The sequence below is a fragment of the Colletotrichum higginsianum genome, chromosome 4, assembly GCF_001672515.1.
Source record: "Colletotrichum higginsianum IMI 349063 chromosome 4, whole genome shotgun sequence".
Classification (NCBI taxonomy): domain Eukaryota; kingdom Fungi; phylum Ascomycota; class Sordariomycetes; order Glomerellales; family Glomerellaceae; genus Colletotrichum; species Colletotrichum higginsianum.
Window position 1 is genome coordinate 3,399,710 of NC_030957.1, and position 21,571 is coordinate 3,421,280.

General features: G+C 56.7%; 7 protein-coding genes across 7 annotated transcripts; 4 read left to right on the plus strand and 3 right to left on the minus strand.

The window, feature by feature from the left end:
* Nucleotides 1–3,077: 3,077 nt before the first annotated feature.
* CH63R_06339 (Kelch domain-containing protein) lies at nt 3,078–6,275 on the plus strand (the record flags this gene model as incomplete). The annotated part of the gene is made up of 1 exon (XM_018301314.1): nt 3,078–6,275. One exon carries the CDS (start codon nt 3,078–3,080, stop codon nt 6,273–6,275), a length of 3,198 nt encoding a protein of 1,065 aa, XP_018159164.1.
* Nucleotides 6,276–6,700: 425 nt separating this feature from the next.
* CH63R_06340 (uncharacterized protein) lies at nt 6,701–8,285 on the minus strand (the record flags this gene model as incomplete). The annotated part of the gene is made up of 5 exons (XM_018301315.1): nt 6,701–7,094; nt 7,164–7,640; nt 7,698–7,727; nt 7,823–7,899; nt 7,962–8,285. The coding sequence occupies 5 exons, from the start codon at nt 8,283–8,285 to the stop codon at nt 6,701–6,703; spliced, it is 1,302 nt and encodes a 433-aa protein (XP_018159165.1).
* A 3,373-nt stretch (nt 8,286–11,658) lies between these two features.
* CH63R_06341 (Myb family transcription factor) lies at nt 11,659–12,733 on the plus strand (the record flags this gene model as incomplete). Its single annotated transcript, XM_018301316.1, has 2 exons — nt 11,659–12,180; nt 12,260–12,733. 2 exons carry the CDS (start codon nt 11,659–11,661, stop codon nt 12,731–12,733), a joined length of 996 nt encoding a protein of 331 aa, XP_018159166.1.
* A 678-nt stretch (nt 12,734–13,411) lies between these two features.
* On the minus strand, nt 13,412–14,941 carry CH63R_06342 (Protoheme IX farnesyltransferase, mitochondrial; the record flags this gene model as incomplete). Its single annotated transcript, XM_018301317.1, has 1 exon — nt 13,412–14,941. One exon carries the CDS (start codon nt 14,939–14,941, stop codon nt 13,412–13,414), a length of 1,530 nt encoding a protein of 509 aa, XP_018159167.1.
* A 1,531-nt stretch (nt 14,942–16,472) lies between these two features.
* Nucleotides 16,473–16,962, plus strand: CH63R_06343 (Cip2; the record flags this gene model as incomplete). The annotated part of the gene is made up of 2 exons (XM_018301318.1): nt 16,473–16,681; nt 16,707–16,962. 2 exons carry the CDS (start codon nt 16,473–16,475, stop codon nt 16,960–16,962), a joined length of 465 nt encoding a protein of 154 aa, XP_018159168.1.
* Nucleotides 16,963–18,428: 1,466 nt separating this feature from the next.
* CH63R_06344 (Alpha beta hydrolase fold family) lies at nt 18,429–20,045 on the plus strand (the record flags this gene model as incomplete). The annotated part of the gene is made up of 1 exon (XM_018301319.1): nt 18,429–20,045. One exon carries the CDS (start codon nt 18,429–18,431, stop codon nt 20,043–20,045), a length of 1,617 nt encoding a protein of 538 aa, XP_018159169.1.
* Nucleotides 20,046–20,252: 207 nt separating this feature from the next.
* On the minus strand, nt 20,253–21,044 carry CH63R_06345 (Cupin; the record flags this gene model as incomplete). Its single annotated transcript, XM_018301320.1, has 2 exons — nt 20,253–20,485; nt 20,876–21,044. 2 exons carry the CDS (start codon nt 21,042–21,044, stop codon nt 20,253–20,255), a joined length of 402 nt encoding a protein of 133 aa, XP_018159170.1.
* Nucleotides 21,045–21,571: the final 527 nt, after the last annotated feature.

Here is a 21,571-nt window from a genome sequence, read left to right on the forward strand (position 1 = left end):
GTGTGTGAGGCGTACTCTCTCTCCCACCTGGGCTTACCGGAGGCGTGGAACCGGCAAGAAAAGGCAGCCAGCACCGACTGTGTAGGTACCTATCCGTAGCTAGTACCTACCCACCCAGGCATGTATGTAGGCGTAGCTACGAACAGCGAGGGAGGACAATCAGGAGGAGGCTGGGCTGAGAAGTAAACATGTCCTTCTGCCTTCTGCTGTGCCGCTCCTGGGTTCTGCATTCCTTCCCGAGTTCCAACCGTTTCCTCCCTTGCAGTTTTTCAGGCGCCTTCTCAATGAACACCAAATCGACCAGCCTGAAGAATTCGACACCGGTCGCCCCTTTGAGCCGCTCTAAACATCATAAGATGCAATACGGAGTCCTCTCCGCTACCGTATCAGAGGTATCAGGGTTCTTGCGTACTTCATACCTATGTACAGATAGGTAGGAGGGAGGTACTGAGGGACGAGCGGACAGTTTAAGGTAGGTACGGTACACACGGCTTTGCAGATTGGTCTATGCCCAACGCGGCAATAATGGTCCATCTCCCCCCTCTCTCTCCCTCCACCCCTTTCTCTTTCACAAAAGTTGAAAGTTCACACTCCCCATTCTGACTCTCACCCTCATCCTCACTTCTCACACCTCTCACCCTCACTTCTCACACCTCTCACCCTTCCTCTCCTCCCACTCTCCCTTTCCACTCACCCACAGGCCGCCGCAACCTCCCCATCCAGACCCAATTTTCCCACACGCCTTTGCACCTTTGCACCAATCGAGTCCGGGCGGATCTTCTCCTCTTACCGCCCGTTGTGTCCGCTGCATCCCACCCAAAGATAGCTGCCCTATGACCTGACGTTACGGGCTGCATCCGTAGGCACCTGTTGAAACACATCGCGACCCTTCCGTTACGGCTACGGAAACTGCAGTACAACCACGAATACCGGCTCGTCCTGCTGCTCGCTTGTCTCTGCTTCGTTTCGTTTCGTTTCGTGTCGTATCGCCTCACAACGCAACGCATCTGGCGCGCGCTTTTCTCTGCAAGTCAGGCCAAGGAAGACCTATCCTGCCCTTATCCTCGTCCTCGTCCTCGTCCTCGTCCACATATTCTTCTACATATTCGTCCACCTTATCCGCATATTTACCCAAACGTGTCGACTCGCATATCCATCCCAATACCGTCGAACACGCGGTCTTCCATGGCAGTTGCAGCGCATCCAGTCACTCACATCTCCCTGCTGCCGTCATTTCCACCTCCGTTTTCCCCTGGGACGGCGGATGCCTAGCCCAGTACTCGTACCTGACAGACCGTGCTTTTGGGCTTGCCTCTCCCCCAATATTGGCCCTGGCCAGCCCCTCTCCCCCTAACCTAACCCACTTCTTCCCTCGCGTCCGCTTCGGAGCTCAAGCTGCTTTTCAACACCTTGTCCGGCTGGTCTGCCCCAAGCACGAACGAGGTAGTCTGTGCGCCAAAACCAAACGAACGCCCACTACCCACCCCCTCCTCTCACCAAGACCCCGAGTGCAAAAGAAGAAATCCAAAGGACGCCCTCGCGTTTTCACCGTCGACAGATCCCCCTCGCGCCCAAAGGAGCAGGTATCTGGAAATTAACGACTGCAACCTTGCTGGTGGTTTCCGGCCGCTGTTGCCGCTGCTGGCCAACCCCCACCTCAAGTAAGGTACTCAAGAACATAGAGCGGAGTACGAACGGATACAGCTTACTCGGCTGAGAGTCCCAGGCCCCTCATTATCGTTGGACTTCGACTCCTGCTCCATGCTCGCCGGGTCCCTTTTCGAACTTTGCCCTCCACCCCCCACACACGTCGTCCCCTTACTGTACTCTGTACACTACAAGTTACCGCAACGTACCCTGCCCGTACGTCCCCTGCCGACCCGACGACCCTCGATTGTTGCCCGCCCGCCGCTCCTGAGTCGTCTTGAGACCGCTGTCGCCGTCGCTGTCTCCGTGCCGTTGTTGTTGTTGTCGTTGTCGTCGTCGTCGTCGTCGTTCCCCGTCGATCTTATTTCTGCCCACCGCACACCCGACTGGTAGAACAAGCCTCGTCTCGCTTCGCCTCTCCGCGTACTCGAGCCGTCGACGCAACTCTACTTGGTCTTGACCCATTTGATTGATTCCCTGCGCCATCCCCGGCCATAGGTGCGTAACCTTCGTCCTCCTCTCAGCCGCTGCTGTTCTTTTTCGCTCGCCCCCGTCCCCTCCCATCCCCATTCATATCCTGTGTCCATTTGTCCTCCACACCCCAACCCACATCCCACTCTATCTCTTGTGCGCCGCTTTCTGTCACTTGTGGGGGGAGAAACGGACACTGAGAAACACGTACACAATAAGACGGGAAAGACAAGGCCTCTCATTCCCTCTCTCTCTTTCTTCCGTCTCCGCTCTGCCCAGTCCCAGTCCCAGTCGCCGAGCCCAGCCTGGTCCGAAAACCCACCCGGCAGACGTACACACGCACCGAGTAGTGAGAGTGAAGAGGGACTGAGGCCGGAAGGACTCAACCAGAGACCCGTCACAAGGTACTGGGAGCCTAGCAGAGTCGGACGGACGAACGATCCTGAGTCTGAGCAGCTCGAGCCGGGGGTGTTCTTTTCGAATCGTCATCTCTGGTCTTTCTTCGCTTCTCACCTACCTTTGGCCTTTTCCACGACCCTCTTCCCGTCGTCGTCGTCGCTGCCGTCGCCGTTATCGCACCTCCTACCTGACCCCAACGACGTCGAGACCTCTGTTCTCTTGATACTTCACTTTCTGTGCATTCTTACTGTTTTCTTCTTCTTTTCCCTCTTTCCCCATCAACCTTCCTCTTCTTGTCTTCTTCCCGAAGCTTCTTCAAGTCCGCCCTGCCGACGAATCTAGGACGGCCTGGTCCTGGAGCGATCGCTGCAGAAGTTCTCCTTTCCCCGAGCCCACCTTGCGTTACCGACATTTCTTCCCAAAACCCGCCCTGCATGAAAAACCTCGCAACCCTCTTTTCGAGCCGCTGAGCAACTTCTTCTGGCGTCGTCGCCGCGACCGCTCTTACAACGCAGAGTTCCCCAGGCTGTGTTTACAGTCCGGGCGCTGGTCGTGTCGCAATGTCTGGCCCGGGACTAACCTCGAACCAGTCTGATCTCTCGCGCTTTTCCGACTCGGAGCCCGAGCAAGATAGATCCCCCCCCGGAAAGTCTACCGCAGACATTCTCTCGGGCGTCTATCGCGGCTTCAAAAAATTTGCGCCGAGCAGAGACGGCGAATCGCGCCTGACGAGACAGCCTTCCCTCTCTCGACTAGGTCTGCACAGCGTTTCCCCAAGCTTGACCTCAACCCCCTCTCCGCCTCCTTCCTCGACGCCTACTCCCGTCCCGAACTCGTCCAAGAACCGGCCGCTTCAGCATGGGAGGAGCCTGAGTCTACAGAGCAGTCTCGCCAAACCCTTACCCGAGCCGCCACCATCGATCCCTTCGCCCACCGGGCCCGACGTCCCTCCTGCCGTACACTACAATATCGGAAGCCTCGGCGCTATAGAGGAAGGCCCAGCCGATGACATTGATAGTCGCACCAGCACGATGGATTCAAGCGTCTCAGCGGACCGGTCGCAAATGTACGCCAGTGGGTCGGGATATAACGCCGATATGGCCAGCAGTCAGAGCAGCTTGGCAAGCTCCTCGAGGCAAGATGGGAGTGAAGACATGAGGGAAAACCCGAGCTTGACGCCGCGGAGTAACGGCCCGTTGTCGGCAGGGCCCTCTCCGTCCTCCACCCAAAATAGGACGCCCGCTTCTGCGGTTGGTACGCCGACTGCCTCGTCGTCTTCAGCCCACCTTTCAGGCCTCATGTGCAATGTCCACCGGACGACCGGCCGAGAGCCTCATCCGCTTGTCGGCGCCACGACTACCATACTGGGGGACAAGCTTTATGTCTTTGGTGGAAGAATACTGTCACGGAGTCGCCCGGCGCCCCTCACATCCGACCTGTACGAACTGGATCTTATTCGCAGGCATTGGTCGAAGCTCGAGACCACGGGCGATATACCGCCTCCGCGATACTTCCACTCCATGTGCGCACTGGGAGACACCAAGATGGTCTGCTACGGAGGCATGTCCCCGACGCCGAACCAGTCCGCCGCTGGTCCGGATCAGCAGCCAGAAGTCACGGTTATGTCGGACATCTATATCTACGATGTTCCCTCCCGCAAGTGGACCTATATACCGACTCAGGATCCACCTCAAGGCCGCTACGCGCATTGCGCTTGTATAATGCCTTCGTCGGCCACTTTCACCTCACACAAGGCGCCATTGTCGGCCTTACAGCATAACCCCTCGTCCGGCAATCCGAACGAAGGTCGGATAGGAATCAACATTGACGGTACGGGTGGCGCCGAAATGGTGGTGGTTGGCGGCCAAGACGGCGCCAATCATTACATTGAGCAAATTAGCGTCTTCAACCTTCGCAGCCTCAAGTGGACGGCGATCGAGCCTCTCGACAAAAGCTGCGGTGCATACAGGAGCGTTGTGGCCCCTTTATCCCCTTCTGTGACGGCACGCATTGGCAAGTCTAGCGTCAACGGCTTCCAGCGAGACGGTGGCATCAGCCAGGAAGCCCGCGAACCCGGATCCTCCATGCTCATCTACTCCAACTACAACTTCCTGGATGTCAAGCTCGAGCTGCAAATCCGATCATCGGACGGCACCCTCACGGAGAAGCCCATGTCAGGTTCTTACTCGCCACCGGGATTGCGATTTCCCAACGGCGGCGTGATTGACACGTATTTTGTCGTGAGCGGCACATACCTCACTTCCTCGAAGCAAGAGTACGCCCTATGGGCTTTGGATCTGAAGACTTTGACTTGGTCGCGGATTGACGCTGGAGGTGCCGTCTTCAGCCAGGGCAGTTGGAACCGCGGCGTGCTCTGGAACCGCAGGAACACGTTTGTTATTCTCGGCAACCGGAAACGAAGTCTCGTCGATGACTATAATCATCGACGCATCAACTTTTCCAATGTTTGCATGGTTGAGCTTGAAGCTTTTGGGTTCTACGACAACCCGAGGAAGACGACGCCAATGTCTGGATTCGTATCGGCCAGTAGTCCGTACACTGGACCTGGTTTAAGTCTGGCCAGAAAGGCCGGGACCATGGCAGGCGGACGCTTCCACTCGAGGGCCGCTGAGGAACTGGGGGAGAAGGCACTGGCCATGCGGGAGCTGTCCGACATGGATATTCTTTGCTTACATGGGGAGAGGATTCCCATCAACTCGAGGATGGTGGCACGCCGGTGGGGACCTTACTTTGTGCAGTTGTTGCGGGAGGGAACGGCGACTCAGGACGGCAGCGATGCCATGACGCTTCGTTCTGGTTCTGGAGTCAATAACCCCGTCAGAAATTCCACTTTGACAATCACACCAGCTCGCAACACCGTCGAGAGCTCGGGCTCTATGGCAAGCACCATTATGTCGTCAGGCTCGTCGTCGAAAGCCCCGAGTACGGCTCCGACCAGCGCTTCAGCAGCCTCCTTCTCTCTTCCCGCTTCCGGTGGCGGCGTGGACGCAAGCACCGTCAACTCGGCCCCCACGCCCAGGTCTCTTCCGCCCAACTCGCGGCCTCGATGCCTATACCTCCCCCACACCTATCTCACCGTGCAGGCGCTCCTTCACTTCCTCTACACGTCCTCGCTGCCGCCTCCTTCATCGCCTTTATGTACGCCCCCTATCCTGTGCTCGCTTCTTCAGATCGCTCGGCCATATCGGATCGACGGCCTCCTCGAAGCGGTGGTCGAGCGCTTGCATGCTCTGTTGGACTCCAGAAACGCAGCTGCAGTTTTCAACGCCACCGCAATGGCCGCTGGTGGCGGTCGTGGTATCGACGGTTCCCTGAACCCCAACTTCTTCGTGCCCCTGGATGCGACGGGCTCGCCCATTTACCCCTTGGAAGGATCCCAGAACGGCGACAGCAGTACGGACCTGCAGGGTCTCTCATCTCGCACGGCCGCGTTGCGCATCAACACCGCCATGTCCTCTGGCCGGCCCTCCAGCGACGAACTTAGCGCCACAACGAGTGTCAGTGGATCAGAGTGGAGTTCAGAGATTGGCGACTCGGAACGAGGAGGTTTGCGCGAGGTCTGGGGTGGCGAGCTCAGTTCTGTCATCGGTCTGCAGAAGAGAGGCTTGCGGGGTCTCATGGAGGGGAGAAGGATGCGTGAACGCACCGGAACGAACTCTGGTACCGGCATGAGCGGAGGAATGAGTTCCTACGGTGGTGGACAGGGCCGAGTGGGACTCGGCATCGCCGGATCATGATAAGGTTGCAAGGGGCTTGCAGCAGAGAAGAAGCATATTGCACAAGGCGCGGAGGTAATGAATTTATGATAGCATGGCCGAGTGCCACATATTCCCTCGGACACGCAATCTAGGACGAGTGACGGTGTGCTTGTTGTGTGTGTGGAAGCGTGAGACAAGCTGTGCATGGGGGCGCGAGAGGGGGCGCGAGAGGGGACACGTCTCGCTATACACAAGCCTAAGTAGCACTTAAGAAACCGGCCCGAAGCCTCTGTATTTGCCTCCATTCAGGCAACCCTTGCATCTCGCTGATGTTGCACGTCTCCTGTGTGTCCATGATCACAGGCCATCCGTCTACATCCCTTTCGCGATCCGTGGAGTCTCTCCCGCTTGAGGGAAACCATGGAAACGAACCCAATTTATCCGGCTACGGGTCCTTGGATGATTCAAGGAGCAGAAAAAGGGCAGGCGCCACGTCGAAGACCTTGGAGCAGCTCGACGCCCTCGGCCAACTCAGCGGAGCCCTTGCCCATCTTATCCTTGGGGCCAATATCCTCGAACAAGAAGCCCTGCGGCATCATCTTCTCCGGGCCGGGCACCGTTCCTCCCAGAAGCCGGGTCGCGAGACCGATGGGCCCCCATCGGTTCCAGAAAGTGGCTGGGTTGTAGTACGGGTGGACGAGGTAGTCATGGTGCAGAATGCGACCTGTGTCAGGGTCCGGTTCCGAGAAGAAAACGACGGGGATGAAGCGCGGCAGCATCAGGTGGCGGACGATGAAGCGGCGAACGACGAGGGCTGCGTAGGCGGTGAGGCATGCAACGATGCCGGGTTCGGGGAAGCTATGATTCGTTCTTGAGTGAGTGATTTGGCCGAGATAGGTACACAAGGCGATGGCTTCTCAAGCTTACCAGAAAGCAGCACGAACGCGGTCTCCCATGAGAACATACAACACCTCCCGAGCAAACGACTTGGCGAAGTCGGGGACGTGGAAGAGGAGCATCTCAGTTAGCTGGGAGCTTGCCTGAAGGTTGACCCTGGCGGGTTTCATTTCGGCAATCTCGTATTCGGCGGCCCAGGCGGTTATGTCCTCGACGAACTCGATACCGTCGACCCAGGACTGCCGGCGAAGGAACCCTTTGTATTGGATATCCATGGCGTCGCCGATGGCTTTCCAGTGCGTACCAATGGCGCAGATCTCCATGTCAGACAGGGCCCTCCACTCGTAAAGGCGCATGAAGCGAATGGGCTCGGTAACGCAGACGGCCAAGGTATAGAGAAAATCGGCGTTGGAGATCTGGCCGGCAGCTATATAGCGGCTGTGTAGGTAATTCATGCGGGAGATAGCTTTGAGGGCACGCTCTGAGGTGGGAGGATTTAGGGAGAATCTAGAGGCCGGGTTAGATTGAGCTGTAGGCAACGACTGCAAGAGGAGATCGACTTACTCGCCAAAGAGAACAGTGGTGTCCTCGTATCTGATCGAAACAGGTCAGCTTCTCATGTGTCTGCTAAGACTGCAACGGAAAGAAGGCTGATTGGGCACCATGTGCCTGTACCCCAAAGATCTCACCTTTTTTGGGCGTTGGCAGGATCGGCCAAGTTTTTGGTAGCGACAATGAGCCTGGATATAGACTCAAAACCGTAGGTCTAGGGTCCAAAAGTTGGTCACCATGTTTCTTGTCTGAGAATTCGGGGGCAAGTGGGCCTACCTTGAAGATGGCGAACTGGAGAGACAGTATGTACATCTTGGGGAATTCGAATTCAATCAGGTTCTTGATGATGAGATGAGCCTGGCTGTTGGTCATGCTGGCAAGGGAGCCGCGATCGGTGAAGCCCATCTTCTTCTGGAAGTTGGCGATGCGTCTGAAGCGGAGCGAAGCACACAAGGCCACCCACCCTGCAACAAGCGCCACAGCTATTGTGGTGCTTGCCCAGGACTTGGAAACGAGAGCAGCGTAGCCAAAGAGGTGTGAGGGGGCCATCTGGGGAATCGGTGAACCTAGGTGAGTGAGGTTAGGCATCTCAGTGTCCATAACGAGTACAGCTAACGCTGTTCTTGAAGTCTCGGCCCAGTAGTAGTCTTGCAGGTTTGCGGTTTGATGCTGCTGCAGTCCAAATGTGGAATTGATTGACAAGGCTGTAGGAAGTCACCTTTGGTCCTAGTCTCTGTTTTATTTCATTGTCAGCAAACCAATCCGCTCTTAGCCAGGAAACTTTGCTGTCTAGACTGCAGGAACGGCAATGTCGTACCTGCGTCAACAATTGGGGTAGGTGCCCAGAAGTGAACGACCTAGTCAAATCTGATTGGCTAGTCAAGCCTGGAATGTCTGGATTAATAGGGAGGGCAAAGAAAATCTCCAAGGGAGAGATGTAGGTAGATAGACAGATGTAAGGAGGAAAGAGGGGTGAGGGGTAGGTAGTCATTTGTGACTGGGGGAACAGAGGTGAATTGCTTCAGTCACAGGCAAAAGGTAAGCATTGCTTACCTTATCCCACGTCACATGTCTTTGCAGATTTGATAAGTAACCACTAGAGTGCGCAAAAGGAAAGTGGCGTTGTTGGTGAATCTAATGGAAAATAGAGAAAAGAGGAACAAAGGGACTGCCGGGATATGTGAGATAGGTTAAAGTTGATAGTGGCAGATCAAGGAACTCCCTCTCTGGATTTAACATACATCGTAGACCAAAGGTCAGAGAAGGCAGGAGAACTGAGTTTGCGGGTTCCCACGTGGGTAGACCAAACTGGCTAGGAAGGTTTCTGGAAAAGTTCACTACGCAGGTAGCTTCCTTATTGCAGGTTCTGTTCCCAGGTCTGCTTAGGTCTATGGATGCTTGAGGCGGATGCCTATGTATCAGGCGATTTCCTTGTTGTAACGAACCATCTTGTTGCCCTAATGCCTTTTTCCATTTTCCTACCTGGACTATACTATACGACGAAGATGATGAGACTCACTAAACTTCAAACTCATCACCTGCTCTCTTCTACACTCCTAAGCGGTGCTGAAATCAGGTTTCATATAATTCCAAGGATGGAATTTAATGTAGAAAGGAAAGCATGAGTGGAATAGGGCCCTGTGACGCGTTTAGGTGGTAGTCATGGCGAAACACACGTAGCTAGCGTCCCGCCTTCCAGGGTCGGCTTGATCGCATTGTTCATGAGCAACACCAGGAAGTCGGGTTTACCTTTTGGGGGGGAATGACCTTCCTACGACCTATTGAAGCTCAGTTGGCATACAAGCAGTCATATCGCCCCCTTTCGCTGTTTGTATGTGTTTCATTGACCACAGTACCGTCTCCTGCAGCTAAAACCCCTGATGTTGAACAACTCGGTGAGGCAGGAGTCATTGTATAACCCATGCTTGGCAATGAGTGTCCAGGTTGTTGAAATTGCTGAGGGCACACGGGATTCATAGCCTTCCCTACGCTGAGGGCAAGCAGCGAAGATCATTGTTGGGTGTTCTGCTCAGAGTTCATGCGCGGTATCTGCATCTGTAACTGCCCGTCTTCGAGGGGATCCTCGTGGAAACAAGCGATCGGCTGCGGAATTTGCTTGGAAAGTACTTTTCTTGAAAGCTGGGCTGTTGTTTGGCATGGCCGAGATACACTCAGGCCTTGGATCCCCTCCGCTGCGCGTTGGTTCTGGACATGACAGTAGCATGGGTGGGGGTTGTACGAATGGAGACATTCGGTAGAGAGCAAGAATGAGGGCCAGCCGATGTCCAATTTGGAAACAGCCGCAGAGACTTCGAGGTCTCTGCTGGCAAAGGTGCTACGTAATAAGGTGACGCTGCGGAAGTCAGGCCGATGGTGCGTATGTCTGTCTGGCTACCTACCTCGGGACGGAGAGGTACAGACCTAAACATTGTGGAGAAACACCGGCCCGCTATGGACATGTGGGTAAAAGAGGTTAGCGCTTGTCTATTTACAGCCCCAGCCACTCAGAAGCCTGGCCACCGATCTCCGAGATCCACTGGTTCATGAACGGCCCCCCACTGAGCCCTCCAGGCGCGCGTCTAAACCAACCTTCAATCTCCATCTGGCCATTCTTTTCCACTGACAAAGTCGTCCCTGTTTCCAGCGACACCAAGTCGGTTCTGCCGGCCATCCGCCCATCTATACACTCGCCGAGCGAGAGTTTCTGCAATTTCCCGCTGCCACGTCAGGTACCCGGCCGAAATTAGCTCCTGCTTCGCTTTGCTGCGCGTCTACCGCTTCGTCGATCGGGATGGAGACCACTCCACCGTTCCTAGACAAGTGATCTACTCAACATCCACAACCATATCGCACGGCAGGCCAAAGGGCTTTGATTCTTAACTTAGTTCGGTTAGCCTCTCTGGCACGCGCTCGCAGTCGTCGCTTGCCTCCAATGCGATGCGGCTATCCTTTCTCATTTCCCTCTTTCGGCCCCATTGGCTCCTCCGCTGCAGTTACAGTGGCCCGAGTCCGCTCCAACGGTCTGGCGGTTCAACACTGGCGCCGTCTGCTCGTTGTCACTGTCCAAGGACTGTCTCGTCTGACTCCACGGATGTTGTAGCATGGTTCAGCCCTACCGCCGTTGATGCAGCGTCGCAACTGGGGCACTACGAGCGCGGCAAGGCTGGCGCCTGCTCATGTTCATCGTTCATGTCAACGCAGACCCTCTTCCTGACCCCATTATCTTCCAGTTTGAGTCTTTGAGTCCTTCTTGGGGACCCCGGCGACCCGTCCGATCATGCCAAGGGCATCGTAGCCGCCCTCCAGACCCGGCCAATTCTACGCGCCCGACTTCAGACAGACGCCCATCCCCGGTGAGATGTCCAGCCAATGTCTGGAGGCCTAGAGCTCGCTTCCCGCTCTTTTGGACACACGAGACGGGTTTCATGGCAGCTCTAGCAAGTCTCTCGGTCTTGTTAAGTCGAGTTGTCTCGTTTCAGATCTTCATGATCCTGGTCTCATCGCAACCGCGCTTCTGCGCCTCTTTGTCCACCCAACCGGCCGCCATATTGCTTAAAGCCAGGGCCAATGTCCAGCTTCTCGATCTTCTTGACTCTGTATTCGCTTGTCAAGACAGTTCTCGCCATCTCACAACGCTTTTCTTTTTTTCCTCGTTCCGTCTCTTTTCCTTATTTCCTTTTCAGTCATAGTCATCGCATTTCCTAAACCGAATCTCATAGATTTCTTCAGACCACCTAGCCCTCTTTCGCCCCATCCCGTTCATCGCCCTATCATCAGCTTCAATCTTTCCCTGAAACCCCTCCAGGCGAGGAACAGGCGACGGCGACGACAAGAGTTAACAAGATCAACACGAGACACTCGCTACCGACCCGTTTCAGCAGTTAAATTAGCAATCTGCTCGCGTTTCCCCCATCCTCATCAAAAGAACCTTTCTCATTGCCTACTTTTCGATCAACCCTTTTCAAGAGTTACCATGCCCAAACACACGCGGTCATCCAGTTCGAGTCACAACCACTACGGCAACCCGATGCCTATTTCTCTTGCTCCTGCCGCAAACCCCATTGCTATGTACAACCAGCGCATGACCATGCCGCAACAGGCCTACTACAACATGCCCTCTTCTTCTGCTCCCATGCAACAGCAGCCACAGCCAACATACGAAAGCTATGCTCCGGTGTCTGCACCCCCCGTCTCTGTGCCCCCGATGCAGCACCGAGCCTCCTCGGGCGCATGGACTCCCCAGGATGACCAGCAGCTGCTCGCGGCCCGCGCCCAAGGTCTTAACTGGGGCCAGATCCAAATGTCCTACTTTCCCAACAAGACCCCCAACGCCTGCAGAAAGCGTCATGAGCGTCTGATGGAACGCAAAGGGGCCGATGACTGGGACAATCGCAAGCTTGAACGTCTGGCCAAGGAGTACATGGGCATGAGAAAAGAAATCTGGTCCGGCCTTGCAGCCCGCACCGGTGAGAAGTGGAATGTCGTCGAGGCCAAGGTAAGATGATGCCCCCCCCCCCCCCCCATGGCATACAACTGTGCAAAATATGTTTGCTGACTTCATCCCTCAACTACAGTGCATGTCGAATGGTCTCAAGAATCTGCAAAGCGCATCTCGTGCTGGGGCTAGACGGGAGCGCCTCGAATCAGGGCAGCCACTACCATCAGGGTATGACGATGACAGCGGCATCAGCGGCCTCGGGCTTACCCCAGTTGACGAGCTAGACGCGTCCTACAGTAGTCCAGAGACGGTATCCTCCGGGCACTCTGCCAGCGGCAGCAGCACCTCGGCCGCGGGCTATGTCGCCTCCTTCCAGCACCTGCAACCACTTCACGCCGGACAGTACGGTTACGGACACGCCGGTGCCCACCACGGATATACTAGCTCCGTCTCCTCGAACGGTTCGGTCAACGGCGGATACGGCCACGGCCAGTCACAGTCTCCCAGCCCCTACCTCCACCCTCACGGCCAAAGACTGCCTAGCGTGGACATGGGAATTGACGCCATCATCAACCGGCCGGGTGGCGGCGGTGGTCAGCAGCAGATGTGACCGCGGGTCATTGAGGAAGAGCCATTGAATTGGCGCTGACTTGCGACGCGGGCTTTCTCTTTTGTCCTGTCTTTTCCCTATGCTTTCACTTTCTCTTTTCCATTTCATTGGCACTCGGGTATGACACTGGCCCTCGGGCAGCTCGAGGTGGCGTTTCAGGCGTTGCGAGGAGTTTGAACAGTCAGAAGATGGCATGAGACGTGCCGACTTTGTGGCAGGGAAACCAGATACACGTCTTTCGAGCTCTGGTCGTTTGCCCTGGTTTCCTTCTTTTCTTTTCTGTTACTTTTCTCGAGACGAGATCAGCACAAGGGTGCGGACATTTGCTTCCATCTAATGACGAATGATCGGAATAGCGCCTGGGGAGGGGGTTTATGATACTTGTGTATATTAGCATCTATAGATACCAGAGGACGCAGGCCAGATCGAACAAAAACGGAGAGAAGCTGATAGAATGCAAACGAGTGGTCTGTTACAATACTTGAAAGACAATGCGCAGCCCTTTATTCGGATACCCAGCCGTCTTATAGCCATGGCAGGGGGGGTTTTGTTACAGAGCAAAAAAGTCGGTCTCCTGAACCCGAACATCTAGACCGATGACCGACCCTTTTATGAGACAGAGGAGCACACTATCATACATCCCGCGTTCCACGCCCCTAAAGAGTGACGCCGACCGTCCTACCCATCTCGCGGCGTAGGCACAGCGACAGGCATCTCATCTAGTTCATCTTCCCACTCGTCTTCGTCTTCGCCTACTATGCTGTTCCACACACGGCTCCACATGCCCTTTTTCTGCAGTAGCGCCAGCACCATGACGACGGGCAGGTGCCAGACGCTGGCCCAGAACAAGCCCCTCGCCGAGCCCTTGTGGCCCTCGTATTTCCAGAAGCGCACAGCTTCACGCGTCAACCAAGCGTTGACCGGCAAGCTCGTCACGGCGAAGCTCCACTCGGTAACGCCCGCAGCGCAGAGCGCCACGCACAGAGGGACAAAAGCTATACTGTACCGGAGAGCCACGCGCGCGTTGCGCGCGGGGTTGGTCCAGGCAAGCATGCGGAGCCCCGCCGCCTTGTACTCCTCCCTAATGGGCCACGAAAGCGCCATGAAGTGCGGGAACTGCCAGGCAAAGAGCAATCCGGCCATGAGCCAGCCGCCGATGGAGCTGCCATCACTGGCCAAGAGTAGCTCGCGCCAAGAGCCATCCCCCGAAGCGGTCTCCCCCGCGGCGGCGGCCCAGCCCATGAGGGGGGGGATACCGCCGACCACGGCGCCCAGCCACGTGTTGGCGGCGCTGAAGGCCTTCATGGGGGTGTACATGCCGGCGTATATGACAATGTTTGCGCCTCCGAGGAAGGCGACAGTAGGGTTGACGCCAAAGTACAATGCGCCGACGCCGCTCAGGGCCGTGGTGAGGGCGAAGAGGACGGCGGCTCGCTTGGTAAGCAGTCCCCTGACCAACGGGCGGTTCCGTGTGCGGGACATCTTGGCGTCGGTCGCGGGCTCGTAGAGCATGTTGAGGGAGTTGGCCGAAGCAGAGCACAGGGCGGTGCCGGTGGTCAAGAAGAGCAGCGTCAAGGGGCTGAGCGACGGCGATTCGGTAATGGCAGGCGTGAGGAAGCCAGGCACGGGGTACAAGGCATAGGATGCCATGGCCGTCAGGACCACGAGGGCAGAGAGTCGGGGCTTCGAAAGGGAGAGGAGAGTCGAGAAGATGCGCCGTGCGGAGTGGGCGGGCTGCCGGGCGGCGACGGTCGTAAGAGCGGAGGAGGCATCTTGAGGAAGAGGCACGTCGGGAGAGGAGGAGGGGGACGCGGGGGAGCCTTCGGTGGCGGCGACGGCAGCGGCTTTGCGTCTTGCGGCCTGTCGGCGACGGTGTGGGAGTTCGTGGTTCACGTCGATGGGGGTCGTCGGCTCGGAACGCACGTGGGAAGAGGAGAAAGAGGGCGCAACGGAAGCCGAGGAGCTCCGGCTGCCCAGTGGCCGAGGTCGGGCATTGGTGCGGTCGAGGACGCTGTTGGAAAGGAAGTAGCTCGCGCTAAGACGAACAGCGGGCGCCGCCTTGGCTGCTGTCGTCGAGGCGGCACGGCGCAGCATCAACGGCAACGGGACAATTCCACCCTGCGGAGCGCTGGAGGCTTGACGGATGCATTGGCGACAGACATTATCGAGTCGGTAAGGGCGCACGATTGTATTGGGAGCTGGCCGCATTGTTCTTTCGCTGCTCTGCGCTCATGTCGGCCTGGCTGTGCAAATTACTCAAGTCGGCGTCGGCGTCTGCGTCGGCGGCAGATGTTCGCTCGTCGTTCTCTCTCTCTCACTCCAGGTGGGCCATGCAAAAGGCACGCGTTCGGAGGGTGGAGGATGGGATTCGGAGACGGCAGGCCAGAACCGCAACTGGAGAGGGGGGTATTCGTCGGGAGAATTGGCTCGTGGACCGAGATTAGGCGTCGGTTCCAGCGAGAGTGGTAAGAGAGCCGCAAAGTGAAGGGCGTAGGAAGACGAAGAGAGAATCAACCAGGCGACCGGTCAGGGTTGTCTTGCTCAGAAATTAATTGGGCCAATCAGAGACGGGCTGTTGGGGGCAAGAAAGTGGCCCCACCCGGGAGAGGCGCTCCCCATGCCGTTTAGTCACTTCGGAGGCCGTCAACTTCCCGTTGACAGCTGCCCAACCACAAGCCGCCCCGGTACGTTTTGGTGACCGCTCCGTGAAGCAGCCCGTTGCCGGACACGGGATTGCGACCTTGGACTCGGACTCTTCCGTTGCCACATGTTCTCCAGTCCAAGTCTCTTCAGCTCCAATCCTTCGAGGACGAGGCATCACTCCGCCCATATGTCTTTCTCCAGCGCCGTCATGCAGCAGCCGGCCCCCTCTCTCCATTCAGCCGGCGCAGATCGTTCATTGCTTGTGGCCCCGTGCTTGTCAGCTCAGCCGCTCGAGGCCGCGCCGGATCACCAGAAGCTATGAGCACAGCCCACACGCACGTAAACTAAGGGCCAGATCGCCAGCTGCTTTGAATACAAATGACGGAAGTTCCATTCTGAGGTAGTCGGCGGGGCAAGATTGCGGCAGTTGGCCTTGGCCTCAATGCCATCCTGAACGGCTCGTGTGATTGCCCACATATCGCTTTACACCCGTACGTTTGCACAAGAGACTAATTTGAGGTTGCGATAGAATCCATCCTCGAGTGTTCAAATCACGGGCTTCTGCCGAATCGGTATCGTCGAATCACCGTGCACTCGCGCGAAGACATGCTTTTCTCTGGCGAGCTGTGGATTTGTATGAAATGGGGGGGGGGGGGTGAGAAAAATTGAAAAGTAAAATTAAAAGATAAGCATAACAACAGACGCGCCACTTCGTCTAGTTGACGCTCGTCTCATTATCTTGTCTTGGAGCATCATCGTCTCTTTGGCACCGATTCACTTGTCGAAGCCCGCAGCAACAACATGACCTTACGTGCGATAGTCCTCCTGCTCACCGGCGCGGCACTGGGCCTGCCCGCCAAGTCCATCTTCGCGCGGTAGGTCAACTGCAGCAATGCCAGGACCACTGCACCAGCCATCGACGACGCCACGCTGCCCAGCACCTTTACCTTTGTCGACGGTTCCATAGTCACCACCAAGAATGACTGAGCATGCCGCGTAACCGGGATCTTGAGGAACGTGGAATAGTAAGCTCGGAGACTTCCCTCTGCTCCCGGACAAGGTCGGGGCCTCTCTGTAGGGCGGTACGTTGGAAGTGATGGTCACCGTCAGCAGCGCGAGCATCGATATGAGCACCGCCGTCAGAAATCCCTCCGGCAGCGGTCCATTCCCGGCCATCATCAGCATCGGCGGCGCCGGCATCCCCATTCCAGCCACCGTCGTGCAAATCACGTTTGGCAACGACGCTTTCGCCGTGCAGAATGACCGGGGCAGCAGGGCTCAAGGCCTCTTCTGCAACCATCTTTTGTACCCTCTTTGGCCAGCAGCACAGTGCCGGCGGGTTAGGGGTGCGAGCAGGATTATCAATGGCCTCAAGCAACTCGGTGCTGCGCAGACGGGCATCGACAGCCTGGCTTGGCGTGACCGGGTGCTCGGGGAACGGAAAGGTCGCCTTCGTCGTGGGCACCCTCGAAAAGAGGATCGCCCTAATGATCCCGCAGGAGTCGGGCTCGGGCGGGTCCGCGTACTGGCATATCTTGGGCAGCGAAAATAGCAAGGGCAAGGCAATCCAGATGTCTGGTCGTTAGCGAGAACGTCTGGTTCTCGTCAAACTCCATTGCGTGGACCACCAGGTCGTCCTAGATCCCCAAGTACTACCACCTGTTGGTGTGACTCATGGCACCGCGGTCTCTACGTCGCCGAGAATGGCATCGACTGGCTCAACCGTGTGTCGACGAAGGGTTACATGAAGGGCGGACGGCTCATCTACCAGGCTTCAGAAGTGCCAAAGGGCGTAGGGTTCTCGCTGGTTGGCGGGCATAACCATTGTCAATTCCCGAGCGGGCAAACCGCCGAGTTGGCGCAGTACATGAGTTGCTATCCTGTCAACTCGGCGAACGAAGCCGTCGCCCGTCGATCGCAGCACCGTTATAGCCAAATCTCAAGACTTTTCCTCTTGAACGGCGCCTTCTCTTTCCCAATAATTTTGTTGACAGATGGCATGACGGGACGGGGATCATGGGGCAATCAAAGGCGACGAGCAGTGTGAATGTTGGGAACGGAACATCGGGATAATGATGCTGGAATTCGGTCGGGAATAATACGTACGGATGACCGATGGAGAAAACAAGGTCATCAAATGCATGTGAAGAGGAGGCTCGCCGTGTCATCTCGTCCATCGGGTTACCCTGATTCCATGTGCCGAGGTACGGCATGCCCTTTGTTGCACCTCGAGCCGCGCAAGCCTGTACGCCGGCCCGCCGGGACAACACCAGACGCTTGAAGTAAAGCGTTGGGAGGACATGGGCCGATTCAACGACAATGCTGAATCCATAGGTGCGCGATGGATAGAGGCCTGGGCCAATCAACCATTCACTGGCGCTCGGGTCTGTTCAGGTACGCTTGATTACGTTTGAATGATGTGCGTCCAATGGATCGGGCCCGGAACTGGCCCCGAACCACAAGCGGTAGCAAGCAATGCCTCTGCGCATACATTGGGCCCTGAGCTGCCTTTCCTCCCGCCAACCTTTTGAGACATCTTCGAGATACGTGCATTGGCCCTTATTGTCTCAATCACAAGCCCGCCATCATGTGCCCACTACTCTGTCCCCGATGGTGTCCCAAACCAGATGCACCGTCAAGAATAATAGAAGAGGGTCCGTGGCGAAAGGCATGATCCGTTTCGTCATCCAATCCAACCGGTTCCCTCCCTGCCTTAGCCCTGCTCCCGCCGTCCGTTTGCTGTCTCCCCAAGATTCAGTCATCTCAACAAAAACACATCACCTGAAATCCACCGGCACCAGCCACGAACAACAACTCACCCACGCATCCATATTCTGCGCCGATAAGAATTGTTCAAGGAGAAGAAAAGAAACGGGGGCCTTTCATCGTCTCTTGTCATCCTTACATCATATCATGGGCCTTATAAAGTTGCGGCTTGTCTAAATCGTCAGTCGTTGGCCCAACTCCCGCGCCTCATACGCTCCTTCACATATGCCATCCCTTGCCTTCTACGATAGACACCAGTCAAAGTGCCACCCAGCATCGTCTCCAAATGTTGAACCGCACGCTTCACGAGTGGGCGTTCATTCGCACCTGGGTCGTGCTCATGCAATACCCAATTGTCCCCTACATATCAATTCTCATAGCTTGCTACCTCGGCGCGAACTACAGCCAAAACCCGGCGCGATGGACAACAACCGCCCAGGTCATCGTCGGCATGATGGCCATTGAGTTGCTGTACATCGTGTTCATTTGGGTGCCCTACACTCGGCGCCTCAAGGAGCCCGCCGCACACCCGCCCCCGTCGTCGCATACGGAGCGCCGAGCCCTGTTTGAACGGTGCATGGGCACAGTCCCAAACTACGAAAACTATCTACGCATGTGGTTTTTGGGCGCCGAGCCATCCGAGATCCGCCACGACAATCTCCGCGAATTCCTGCTTTGGGCCTTTTTCGACGTTGAAGAGGGGAGTGACGACGAGTACAGGTCTGGCGAGGACTACGACATGGAGGTGGACGAATATGTCGCCTACATCGAAAAGGGCCTTGGAAGAACCCTTGAGCCCGGGCGGGGCCGAGCCAAGTGCTTGCGGCTCACCATCGACTCCGTCGAGCCGGCGTTCCGAACCGTCTGGTGGTACGCAACCATGGCCCTTCTGGACCACGCCACCCACGTCCTCCTCCTCCTCAACGGCTTCGAATACTACGCGCAGCCACGACAGAAAGTCATCTTCCCGCCACGGCTGCAGCAGATGTTTGCGAGTCGCCGTACTGAGGCCGGTAACTTGAGTTACTGGCACCGTCCTCATCGTTCAGAAGGGTTGCCTGTCGTCTTCATCCACGGTATCGGCATCGGCCTGTGGCCGTACATAAGCTTCCTCGCCGAGATCGGCGGTGGAAAGGGCAAAGGTCAGACTGGTGTCATTGCCCTCGAGATTCTGCCCGTCTGCTTCCGGCTTACGGAGCCGCCGCTCGGCAAGGAGGCCTTCCTTGAGCAGTTTAAAAAGGTCCTGGACCGTCACATGTGGGACGAGTTCGCCCTCGTATCTCACTCGTACGGGTCCATCCTATCTACCCACGCCATGCGATGTCCAGAGCTGCAAGTGAGGATCCCACGGGTGGTACTCATTGACCCCGTGAGCATACTTCTCCATTTGCCCGACGTTGCTTACAACTTCACCCGCCGTCGGCCAAAGACCGCCAACGAATGGCAGCTGTGGTATTTCGCCAGCACCGACCCCGGTGTTGCCCATTGCCTCGGCAGGTACTTCTTCTGGAGGGAGAACGCCATCTGGGCCGACGAACTGGTCGGTCGAACTGCAAGATCGGGCCATGCTGGGCAAGGCCGGAAGCAAGCGAGGCAGGTTACTGTATGCTTATCAGAGCTCGACTTGATAGTTGACAGCCATGCGGTCGCCAGGTATTTGGCCGAGGGAGAGCGGGCGGATCACCCCGCATGGTTGCAGGGCGAACATGGCCAGAGTAACGTTGCCAGCCCCAAGGCGGGACTCGTGCCAGGTGGGGGGGAAGAGTGCAAGCATCACCGTTCTGCCGGGTCGGGTATCAACATCCTCTGGTTTCCGAACAAAGACCATGCGCAGGTCTTCGATGCCCCGCGGGCCAGGGCACGGATCGTGGCCGCCACAAGGGGCGAGCCTGAAGTAAGATAGGCTGGCAGGCATAAGACGGTTATTGTTGCATCCATCGCTGTTATCATCACCCACCGCACGAGCTGAAAATACCACGAAGCAAGGCGATATTCCTGTTTTGCCTTCTTCCCTCTTCCCACCAGAGCCTTGTGCATCCGTGGATCGACCGGTCGCTTACCACCACGTCTACTTGTCTTCCATCTCCACAAACGAGCGATGGCGTTGTGGTTACTTTGCCTGGTCACCTCCCCAATCCGTCAAGCCCACCCTGACCGGCTGGGGACCGCTGCGAGTAATTACCCACACGGTATCTTGGTCCGATTCGTTGAGCATCTGGTGCTCCGTCCAAGAAGGGATGAAAGCAAAGTCACCCGCTGCCATGTTGTGCCGCTTGACGTCTTGTCCCGCACCGGGGCTGACAAGCAGGAGGCCGGTCCCGGAAGCCATGTAAACAATGGTATCTTGGCACACATTAGAGACCCATCGCGGTTGCGGCGCCGTAAGAGGTTGAAAGCGTGAGAGATGGGGTAGCCGGGGAGGGGGTTCGGTCCTGACCTTGCTCGCCATGATGACGGATATCCGATGTCGCATGTGCGCTGAGAGTGAGGACTGATTCAGTCAGCCACGACGAGCATGCCGAGGGGGGGTGTCTCCAGCAGCGGCATGAACACCAGCCGATATAGAGGCCCTACGGACACTATTTACGGCGGCTGTAGCGCTGCAGTTGGCAAGCCAGTGGCTAGGCTGAGTAGATGGCTAGCTATCTGACACTGGCAGAAGAAGTGATGCATGGCTTGAGAAAAAGCCACGAGGTCAAAGAGACATCATTATGGCGGGCGGCTTCAACTTACCCGATGCGCAGAGCCTATCACTTTTGCTGACAACGGCATCGGCCTCGTTAGCAGAACCGGGTGGCAGAGTTGCATCGGGAGCGCGGAGGGTGTTCGCTTTGGTGATGGACACCGAGGAGGGAACGATCATGGGTAGCAAGTCGTTGATGAGAGGGATAAGAGAAGCCATGGTGTCCTGCAGACCCCAGTCGGGTATCCAATACTCCGGCGGCCGTGTAATAGGTAGACTGGTCGGGTGTGCCGCGGTCTGTTTTGGCCGGTCTCGGTTGGGTCGGCCACGATGACTCAAGTCTTGGAGAGCGTGTTCTTGCGTGCTCGGGAGCGACGAGTACGAGCTGGGTTGTTTGCTGTTCTGTGTTGCGTTGTGTTGGTGGTGAAGGTGATGGTCTTCCACTGGCGGGCGGAAGCTATGACCCAAGTAGGAAGGAGACGTCGGGCGGCGGATCGAGAGTCAAGTGGGAACCGAAGGAAGCTCCGGCAGTGGTTTGGGCGTTACCAGGGAGAAGGAAGGATACACTACAGTACACCTGTGCACTGGGCGATATCAGTGTGGACGTCTGTGGCCAAACCGAAGCTCCTTTTCAACTTCAATAATAACGGATGTGAGGTTTCGAAGTCAAAGGTGGCGGGCGGCCTCTCGGTCGAGATGCAGTCCGTTGCGATGCGGTGCGCAGGTAAACCGCAGCATGGGTTGAA